A 10,644-nucleotide genomic window follows, 5' to 3' on the forward strand; every position below is an offset into this window, starting at 1 on the left:
GTCACCATCCGAAGGCACCGGCTCGAGGTGACAGAACGCACCTCCTTGGCTCACAGACCCGCAGCCTCCGCAGGGGCTGCCGTTCCCGTCAGCGTGGTCAGCGTGGTGCACACACGTCCCGAGACGAGCCGTCTGCGCGGAGTCCGAGCCTCCGCCGCTCCCTCCCGCCCGCCACACAGGTGTGCGGCTCCTCCCCAGGTGCGCGGAGTGGGCTGGCCGGCCGACCCCAAAGTTCTCAGGATGCTCCTCCCGTCCTGCACAGAGGTGGGCGCCCTGAGACAACCTGCAGACAATGCACGAGGAGGCGGAGGTCAGGGAGGGTCTGCAGGGCCCTGCGTGCCCCCCACCCTCGCCCCCGGGGGCCCAGAGGGGGCCAGCGCAGAGGGCACCGGGAGGGGACCCGCGGAGAGCGGGAAAGAGGGTCACGTGCAGAAGTGAGCACGGCCGTATTTTTAAATGTCAGGTCCTTGCCTGCAAACTGCCGGCAATAAAAGCGGCCGCCCGCTCACCTTGGGACGTGCAGACACTTCTGAATTTACGAGCAGGGACATCTGTGGAGCAGGCAGAGGTCCGCGGGGGGAGGTGGGGGGGGGCAGGCGTCCGGAAGCCGCGGGGATGGGACCGGACACCTGGCCTGGCTCCCCGTGAGTCCCTGCGTGGGGTGGGCCTCTCGGGGCCTGCTCCCGACGGGCCCACCCCCGCCCTCTGTGCACCTCCGCTGTGTCCCAGCTGCAGCTGCGTCCCAGCCGCAGCCTCCTGGGGAGAAGAGCCGTTTCCCAGTCGCCCGAGACGCCCTTCAGTCTCCGGGACGTTTTGGGGTATTGTCACCCCCTGGGGACATCGCCGTTTTTAACAGATTACGTTGAGATGGAGTTTCCTTGTTTTCGGGAGGCTGGGCTTTGTGAGCGTTCCTTGTGAGAAGTGCCTGATCTCAATGCCCTTTCAGGAGAACCTCAGGACTCCTCAGAGGCAGATGCAGCTTTGGGGACAGAGAAGGCGCCTCGGCGACTGGACCTGCCAGGAAGAGAAGGGAGGCTCGCTGGAGCAGCTGCGAGCCTGGCTCTGGGGTCAGTCTCCTGTGGGTGTGAGTCCCCACTCCAGGGCGTGCGTGCCCCCTCCGGACAGGACATCAGCTTCTCTGCACCCCAGGGGCCGCGTGGCCGCCACGACGCAGGGGTTCAAAGCCAAACCCTTCCCTCCACGCCTGGCCTCTCCCCTCGTTGGTGGTCGGGTAACGATCAGGGTACCCGACCCTGCTCAGAGGGGCAGCTTTCTTAGTGTTCTCTGGTCTGAAGGGAGCCAGCCCTCCGCGGGGACAGAGACCTGGCCCCGCCCCGTTTGGGGGGACACCCACATTCAACGCACAGACTCCTCCCCCCCACCCCTGCCGGGGCGCCTGCTCCTGGGGAAGAGTCCTGTCTGTGTTGAGAGGTCCCGCCCCTCCCGGCAGCCCCTTCTCCCGCCTGAGCCGTGAGACTCGCTGTGTAGAGGCTGGCTCACGCCCTGGACGGCTGGCTGAGTTGGGTGGAGCCTTGTCCCGTACACCAGAAGGTTGCGGGTTCGATGCCCGGTCAGGGCACATCCCCAGGTTGGGAGTTCAATCTGTCATCGGGGTGTGTTCCGGAGGCAACTGATCGATGTTTCTCTCTCACACTGGTGTCTCTCTCTCTTCCTCTGCCCCTGTTCCTCTCTCTAAAATCAGTAAACATACCCTCGGGTGAGGATTTTAAATCAAAGGGGTTGCAGCTGTGTTACGGGCTGAATGTCCGTTTGCCCAAAGCCCAGGCCCTGAATTTACCCCTGGGGCGTGTTTCCAGGGGTGAGGGCTCTGGGGGGCGACGAGGCCACCGGGCTGAGCTCTCAGGACGGGGCGGGGCCCCTCAGCCACACGGGGACACGGCGGGAAGGGGCCCTCTGTGGTCCTGGATGCGGCCCTCACAGGACGCCTGGGACACCAGCCTCCACACCGAGAAACAAGTTCTCCCGTTTGCAGCCCCCCCGGGAGCCGTGGGGGTGACAGCTGCCCAAACAGACTGAGACGTACCCGAAAAGCTCATCGTTTCGGGGGGAAGCGGAAGGACGCAGGCATTTGAGTTCTGGCGACCTTGCCTCCGAGGAGTGACAAGTAGGTCCCTGAGGAGTGTAGGGAATAGAAGTCAAGTCACATACACACAGACCGGGAGGAGAACGCACTGACCCAGCAGCTGTCGTGGGGAAAAGGGACCTGGACTGCCACCGAGAGCCCCAGGTCGCCCTTCTCTCCGAAGGCTGAACCTCTCACGCGCCCACCTTGCATGCTGGGGGCCGGGCCCTCCCCTCTTGGCTTCTGGGAGCGCCCTCCACTGGCTGGGGCTCCGCCCACACCCCCCCCTTGGCAACCCACACCTTTACAGACACAGCTGGTGGAGCCAGTGCCCTCCTCAGGGAACAGAGGGTCTCGTGGTTAGCTGCTCACCTGTCCCCCTGCTCACCTGCCCCCTGCTCACCTGTCCCCTGCTCACCTGCCCCCTGCTCACCTGTCCCCTGCTCACCTGTCCCCCTGCTCACCTGTCCCCTGCTCACCTGTGCCCCTGCTCACCTGTCCCTTGCTGGAAGACTGCACTGCCCCTCACAAGGCCTTTCCTTCTCACCCTTCTGTGGAAGGAGAGAGAGCTGTTTTGCACCCTATTCATAGAAAGTCAGACGGGCGTTGGACAAACATTTGGGGTCTCTCGGGAAAAGGTGCTGAACAAGGACACTGGCCTGTTTGGGAACCTCGCCTGGCCTCCACAGACGCGGCTACCTGGACACCACACGGCCGTCCCCCTCCTTCTCTGCCAGGTGGCGCGTCACGTCCCCCCAGGCTGCCTGCGCACAGAAGGGCTCATCAGTTTCAGCCGTGGACACGGGCCCGCTCGGCAGGTGTGAAGGCGTGGGGGGGGGCCCCGCACCACATCCGGGGCGCGGGCCGTACTTTCTCCGGCCGCCCCGCAGGCGTCTGCGTGCGGCAGGCTGCGGGGGTGGGGAGCAGAGAGCGGGGAGCAGGGTGGGAGAGGGAGGGAGGGAGGCGCCTGAGAGCAGAACCGACAAAGGAATCTTTTTTTACGAGTTAATATCCTCACGGGAGTTCCTAAAAGAATATTTTCTTTTTAATCATTTGAAAAATTTGACTGGAGAACTGCGTGATTAAGGACGGTTTTTAATGAGAGATTTTTAAGTCACTCGAGGCTCCCGCCGAAACGTCCCTTTGGCGGGAGCGGGAGAGGAGTGGTGACTTCTGCAGGGCGGGGCGGACACCCATCACCCCCTCCTGCCCTGTGTCTTCTGACCCCTGTCCTTTCCCCTCCATCTCACCTCCCTCCTTGGGACCCCTCTCCGAGGGGCGAGGGCACTGTGCTTGTTCGCTCTTCCTTCCGTGCTGCTGCCCTTATGCCCCCCCGCCCCCGGACCCTCTGCCCCCCAAGCTCTGACGTGCTGGCAAAAGCACAGCTGCTCGGAAATCGGTCCAAGAAGGTTTCCTTGCCACCCTGGCCGGGCGGCCCAGCTGGGGGCAGCGTCGTCCCGTGCACCAAAAGGCTGCCGGTTCGATCCCCAGCTGGGTGCGTACAGGAGGCAGCCGGTCAATGCCTCCCTCTCTCTCAAATCAATAAACGCATCCTCAGGTGAGGATTTAAAATGTTCTTTTTAAGAAGAAGAGTTTGCGTGCCTGCAGTTTTGGTACCTGTGCCCCGAAAACACTGTACTTGTGCCCACGGAGACTTGACTTCCAGGCCCGGCTTCCAGAAGACTCCACAGCGTGCAGAGCCTCTTCAGGCACACAGCCCCCTGGGTAGGGAGGAGCGCTCCCCGGCCGAGCTGGTGGCTCGCTGGGGGGGGGGGGCTCCTCCCAGCCCCGCCAGGGGACAGCGCCCGGAACGCCACTGGGATCGACACCGCCACATCGACGCTGCCGCCCTCTGGGCCAGCGCGTCCATGGATGGAGCTGAGCTGCGGCCCCGGGAGACGGAGGGTGCCGCTCCGGGGGCCCGGCTGCAGCCCGGAGGCGGGAGGGCCGACACGGAGCCGGAGGCCGCGGGGACAGGGAGAGTCCCGCCCCCCGCCCAGGAAGGGGCAGCCGGAGCGCGGGCAGGGAAAGATTTTACTGCGGAGCAGACTCCACAGACGGTGGGCCTGGCTCACGGGACCCACGTGGGTTTATGGGGGCCACACGTGTCCGCCGCCCCTGCCTGGGGGGGGGCATGGCCGTCGCCTCTCTCGGGGGAGACCTGTGCCCTAGACCAGACCCCCAGAAGCCAGATGGGGGCCTCCGGGCCAGCGGCAACTTCGCTGCCCGGGGGCCGCCCGCTGCTTGTGTGTGTGTGGGGGGTGTTAGTGACGGGGGCAGGACACCAAGCCGCTGGCAGGCACAGGCCCCCCTCCCCCAGCCAGAAACGGGGCCCCCGGGCCCCTGGGAGGTCAGAGGGCATGGAGGGAGTGCACCCCCGTGGGAGACTTTGTCACGTGAAACGCCATCACCACCTGAGGCGAAGAGGTGCCTGACGGGAATCTCCGCGGCTGCCACGAAGCGGCCAGTGTCACTGGGAGTGCTACGGTCCCAGGGCCGCCCCCTCCCCTGGACGGAGCCACGGAAATCTCACGGCCGAGGCCATCTTCAATGCTTTGGTGACCCTGAGGGTCCCACAGGGTCTTCCCCCCAAATCTCATCGCTCTGAGTGGGTCACTCCAAGTCCCACCCGTGGAGGGGGACCCACCGGGCTCTGTCGGCTGGCCGGGGGGCCGCGCAACGCCGGGCCTGCTGGCGTCTGTGCACGCACATGTGTCTGTCCGCACACGCGTGTCTGTCCACCACATACGAGACGGGGGTGGGGGGAGCCACAGGCAGGATCTCTCCCCGGCGGCAGCGCCGGGGCACCTGGCCCGCATGTTCGGCCGAGAGATGCTCAAAGGAGTCCCGTCCCCGCCCCCCTGCGCACCTGGCGTCTCGGAGCTCCCACGGCTCCGCCCCCTGTGGCGCCCAATGCCCCGCCCTCCCCCAGAGCTCGGGGTGGGATCAGACAGAACCGTGACTGGGCGGCCCCTCGGGCTGAGGCTGATGCGGGGGTCGCCCCAGATGCGCTCACGGTCCTCTCCCCGTGGGGGGGTGGGCTGGTTGCGTTCCCCCCTGCACAGCTCTGGTGTCCTGGGGGTTTTGCCGGGTCGCGGGAACCGTCTCCCAGGAAACCTCGGGCTCGCCCTCTCTGGCGCCACCTGGAGGGGCCTGGTGGTTGCGCACTCACTCGCGGCCGTCTGTCCACGGAGCGCAGCGTCCGTGGGGAAGCGGGGGAAGCGCGGTCATGGCTCTGGGCCCGTGGACGCCCCAGTCAGCTGGTTGGGGCACCCGCCGGCCCCCTGCTCACGGGAGTGGCTGTGGCTGGCGGGGCGGGCCCCTAGCTCCCTCAGAAGTCAGCGCGGGGCGTCCTGCAAGGCAGATTGTGCTCCGGGGAGCAGGAGACAGTCCCCCTGTCCAGGGAGGACGAGTGGCCGCCCCCACGGGGGCGTCCCACAGTCGGTGGGTCGTGGGCTTTGCCACTTCCTGGTAAGAAGGCGAAGTTCCGGGCTAGCTCCACACCGACACCAACAATCCATGAATCCTTCCAGCCCTCGCCAGAGACCATGTTTATTGCCTTTTTTTTTTTTTTTTTGCAGGGGGGAGAGGGAGAGAGACACAGACGTGAGTGAGAAGCACCCGTCGGGTGCCTCCCACACACGCCCCAACTGGGGGCCGAACCAAATGGGGTGACACTCCCACCCACGGGTGCCCCGAGGACAGTCATCACAACTGCCACGGACCGGAGAGGCACAGGGACCGAGTTCCCTCTTTGTTCTTCCCGCCCACCCCGGGCGAGACCCCAGTGAGCCTCCGACCAGCCGGACGCGGGTGGCTGGCTCTGGAGACTCGGGGAAGGACTCCTCAGCCACCAAACACAGCCGGGGGGTGGGGGGGCTGCTCTCGCAGCCAGAGAGCGTGGGGGAGGCGTCCCACGCCAGGGGTTGGGGGGAGCAGCCGCTCAGCCAGGTGGCCCCCTGCACCACCTGCTCTCTGAGAAGGGGCGTGAAGCAGGGGACCAGGGGGCCTGTGAGGCGCTTCCTCCTACATCAGCCCGCCCCCCCCTCGGAACCCACCCCTGAGAAACCGTGACTGCTGCCCCCGTTTCACAGACGAGGCCGGTGGCCCAGACGACAGGGAATAGCGTGCTCGAGGTGACATGGCTGGTTAGTGTGAACCCAGGATGGGAATCTGCAAGGGGCCCCCCTGCGCCCCACTTTCCTGCCTCCCCTCAGGACGGAGAAGGGGCGGTGTCTTCTGACCCTGCCGCAGGTCCACCGGTGGGCGGGGGGGAGGCTGCCAGACAGGACTCCCTCCTCTGCCCCTGGGTCGGGCACGCAGCCCTGTCTTAAGACAGAACGTCTTTAGACGTCTTTAGAGAACCAAAGTTTGGGAACGTCTTTCCCAAAGCTCATAGTGGGTCTAAGAATCATTGGTGCTTGTCTCTGAACAGCTGAGACGTCCCCCCTCCCGGGCACGGAGTGTGCCCCCTCAACAATGAAGGGGGGCAGCGTGTCCGCGTCCCCACCCCGGGGGCTGGGGGTCGGGAGGAGAGCAGGGGAGCCCGCAGAAAATTCGGGCGAAGAACTTGTGACTCTAACTTCTGAGTCAAGTTCAGCTCAGCAAACCTTTAAAACTACGGCGAGCAGTATGCTGAGTGAAATAAGTCGGGCGGTGAGGGACAAATACCACATGGTCTCACCTTTAACTGGAACCCAATCAACAGAAGAAAAAAGCAAACAAAATGTAACCCGAGACAGCGAGATGAAGAACAATGTAACCATAGCCAGAGGGGAGAGGGGGGAGGGGACAGTGGGGAGAAGGGTTTGCAGGAACCACTACAAAGGACACACGGACAAAACCAAGGGGGAGGGTGGCAGCAAGGGAGGGAGGGGGGTTTGGTCGGGGTCGGGGGGAGGGGGGGGAGAAAATGGAGACAACTGTAATTGAACAACAGTAAAGTAATTTTAAAAATTAAATAAATTCTGTAAAGGTTAAAAAAAGAATTCGGCAAAAAATACCTGCCATACTTATCCTTAAAAAAAAAAATAGCCAGACCATCCGCTGTGTGCTTTTATGGGCACCGGTCAGAGGAGGACAGTGGAAGAAGGAATACCCTTGCACCAGGGTGATAGAATTATTATAGAGATGTTTTCCCAATTTTATATATTTTACGATGGTTTCATGTTGTTTTACAGAAGGAAACCATGACGCAATGGTTGTGTCCATCTGACCAGATGCCGTGAAAATGCCCATTTGCCCGGAGCTCGGCTCCTTCCTCCCATGGAACCGCCGACAGGACGGTCGCTGGGAACGATGTTCTCGGGACAGATGTCTTCTGGGCCAGAGGCACCAGCAACGTGCCCCGGGGACGGGCCACACCCGGCAAAGGGGCCCTTGGCGTTGGCACCCACACCGGCTGCCCCGCCTCCGCCTCCTGGGGACGTTTCCCTTTCATTCTCATCTCAAGACCTTGGGAGTGTTTTTCTTGAATAGTTTCGGTGACTATGCCCAGTTTCCTGCCTTCCACAGCGCCCCACTCAGATTCGAAAGCTGGGGCGTGAGGGAGAGAGACAGGGGCCCCCCTGGTCTGCGGCCGAACACCGGGGCTCCCAGGAGGCGCTCGGACAGGGCCGGTGCGTGCCCAGCGCAGCCGGTCGGCGGGTTCCCGACGACAGCCGAGAGTGGCTGTTTCCCGCCTCCACACTGCCGCCGGTCTCATCACCGACGCTTCCACCAGCTCAGCAGAGCCTGCCCGGCCCTTGGTGCTGAGGACTGAAGAATAAACGTGATTTTAAAAACTGTTAAAACATTAAAAAAGAAGAATAAACCTGAACTGCAGCATTTCCTCATTCTATAGTGAGAGGCAGACCCTGTGCGTGCAAGAACTCACACTCGGGCAGGTTCAACGGGGGGGGTGCCCCTCGCTCAGGTGCTCCGAGGCGGGGAGAGCCCACGGCTTAAAGCTCTGCAGCTAAACCTACCAGACCAGTTCCTTCCTCCCCCTCCTTCCTTCCTTCCCTCCTTCCTTCTTCCCTTTCTCCTCCTTCCCTCCCTCCTTCCTTCCTCCCTTCCTTCCTTCTTCCCTTTCTCCTCCTTCCTCCCTCCTTCTCTTTCTCTTTCTTTCCTTCCCTCCCTCCTTCCCTCCCTCCTTCCTTCCTTCCTCCCTCCTTCCTTCCTCCCTTCCTTCCTTCTTCCCTTCCTTCCTTCTTCCCTTTCTCCTCCTTCCCTCCCTCCTTCCTTCCTTCCTTCCTTCCTCCCTCCTTTCTTCTTCCCTTTCTCCTCCTTCCCTCCCTCCTTCCTTCCTCCCTTCCTTCGCTTCTTCCCTTTCTCCCTCCTTCCCTTCCTCCTTCTCTTTCTCTTTCTTTCCTTCCCTCCCTCCTTCCCTCCCTCCCTCCTTCCCTCCCTCCCTCCTTCCTTCCTCTCTCCTTCCCTTCCTTCCTTCCTTCTTCCCTTTCTCCTTCTTCCCTCCCTCCTTCCCTCCCTCCTTCCTTCCTTCCTTCCTCCCTTCCTTCTTTCCCTCCTTCTTCCTTCTCTTTCTCCTCCCTCCTTCCTTTTTTCCTTCCTTCCTCCCCTCCTTCCTTCCTTCCTTCCTTCCTTCCTTCCTCCCTCCCTCCCTCCCTCCTTCCTCCCTTCTCTCTGTCACCCCCTCCCTCTGTCTCCTTCACAGCTCTTGCAAATACCATTTGGCTCTCAGGTGATGGAGAGATCAGATCCTAACAGCCGAGAGTGAACCCCATGTCCCCCGACTCCAGGAGGATGGGCTCCGGTGGGAGGGGAGGGCAGGGTGCCCGGGCTGCAGCAGGTGCCAGGGAGCTGGGAGCCGTGGCGCCCACCGGGCCCTGAGCCCAAGTGGACTGAGAGCGTGGAGCCCGAGCGGACGGCTCCGCACACAGGCCGCGCCGACCCCCTGTCCGCCACCCCACCGCCCCACTGCCGGTCAGAGGGTTTCCTTCCAGCGTTTCCTTGGCTCCGGCGCGGGCTGCTGGCTGCGGGCTGCGAGGCTTGGCTCCAAACGGCCTTATCGGGCAGCAACAATGGCCCGTTTACGGAGCCGACCTGAACAGCTGCCAGCGGAGCGCGTCTGGTTTCGCCGGCCGCTCCCCCGGCGCTCGGGGCTGATAAGCACACTTCCCTCCCGACAAACGGGGGTCCGGAGGGGCTGGGAGTGGGCGGGGGGGGCTCCTCCAAGCCACACGGTCGGGCCCCAGCCCCCGACTGCCCTGCCTGGTCCCTGCTCCTCCGTGTCTCGGCTCCGGCTCCGCGGTGGCGATAATCGTGACCCGGCCCCTTCCTCCGGGGGGGGGGCGTGCACCGGGCTGAGGATCCGCCCCCTGCCCGGGCGGGGACCTGCCTCCCACCACAGACCCCGCACCCTACCCTCTTTGCACCCAGCCCTGAGCTGAGGGCCCACCGGCCCACGGAGGCCGCCTGCTGAGTCAGCGGCAGAGAGCGCGCACCTCCTTTGCAGGCCAGCGCCCCAACTTCCCCTTCGAGGAGGGAGCAAAGAGGACACCCCTGTCTGCGTCAGGTCTCCCTGCAGCGGGGGGAAACGGGGGCCTCCCCACCAGTGCCTCTGCCCACCGGCCGCCCCGAGTGCTTCCCGCAGCCCTGCCCGCAGGGGAAGGGCGGCCTTCCTGCTTGCTGCGGGCCCCCACCCCCGGCGTCCGCGGGGTCTGAGTCTGCCCCCACGGAGCAGAGGGCGTGGGCGTGGACGGAGCGGCCTGGAATCGGCTGGGAAAAGGGACGACCTGTGGACACGCGGGCCATTCCCACGATTCATTGCAGGCACCTCGGCTCTGGAACTCGGTCAAACTCGTGTTTTCAGGACTCGGCCACGTTGCCCGTTACCCCCCACCCCGACCCCGGACCCACTGCTTGACCTCTCCCTCCACCTTGACCTTCCTCCTCACGCCTGGGCCTGCTGTCACACCTCACACCCAAGCCAGACGCCGAAACCGCCCCGTTTCCAAGGCCTGTGTGCCCTCCCCCTCTGTCTCCGTGGACCCCCCCCCCCCCCCGTTTCCGACGCCAGGACCCTGCCCTGCCCTCGGGCCTCCCCCGGGCAGACTCCAAGTCCCAGGCTCTCGCCTTCCAGGCCCGGGATCGAGGCCCTCTCACCCCAGAGGCCGATGGACGCGTCTGTGCCCCTCGCCCTCGGTCCCACAGCTGGAGGGGGGCTTCTCCAAGCACCGAGGCGCCGAGGGGGCTGTGCCGGGCCCTGCTGCCCAGGCCGGTGGGGAGGTCCGGTCCGCAGCAGGGCGCACACAGGGCGGTCATTCTGGGCGCCGCCCGGCAGGAGGGACTCACTCTGTCGTCTGAGGGTGTGCGCCCAGAAAGGCCCAGCTCTGGGGGCTGTGAACAGTGGCCGAGTCAGGCTTTCTCAGAACCCCAGGGGGGGCTCACCCACCTTCCAGGCCCCGCCCCTGCACAGAACACGAGAAGCAGGCCCCTTCTCCCTGGGGTCAGCGCTCCTGCCTCGTCCAGAGACCAGCGCACAGCTGCCGGGCCGCCCGGGGGCGCCGGCCGGGAGGGTGGACGAGGTGACGTACACACCCAGCTCGGACGTACACGCTCCC

General features: G+C 64.3%; 1 protein-coding gene across 1 annotated transcript in view; it reads left to right on the top strand.

Annotated features, from left to right (window-relative positions):
* The first annotated feature begins 3,951 nt into the window (after positions 1–3,951).
* LOC114512163 (dapper homolog 3-like) overlaps positions 3,952–10,644 on the top strand; it is a 92,573-nt gene continuing 85,880 nt past the window's right edge. Inside the window, exon 1 of the mRNA XM_028531062.1 lies at positions 3,952–4,143. Within this exon, the coding sequence (XP_028386863.1) occupies positions 3,952–4,143 (192 nt within the window). The remainder of the gene's footprint in view (positions 4,144–10,644) is intronic.

The sequence above is a fragment of the Phyllostomus discolor genome, chromosome 14, assembly GCF_004126475.2.
Source record: "Phyllostomus discolor isolate MPI-MPIP mPhyDis1 chromosome 14, mPhyDis1.pri.v3, whole genome shotgun sequence".
Classification (NCBI taxonomy): domain Eukaryota; kingdom Metazoa; phylum Chordata; class Mammalia; order Chiroptera; family Phyllostomidae; genus Phyllostomus; species Phyllostomus discolor.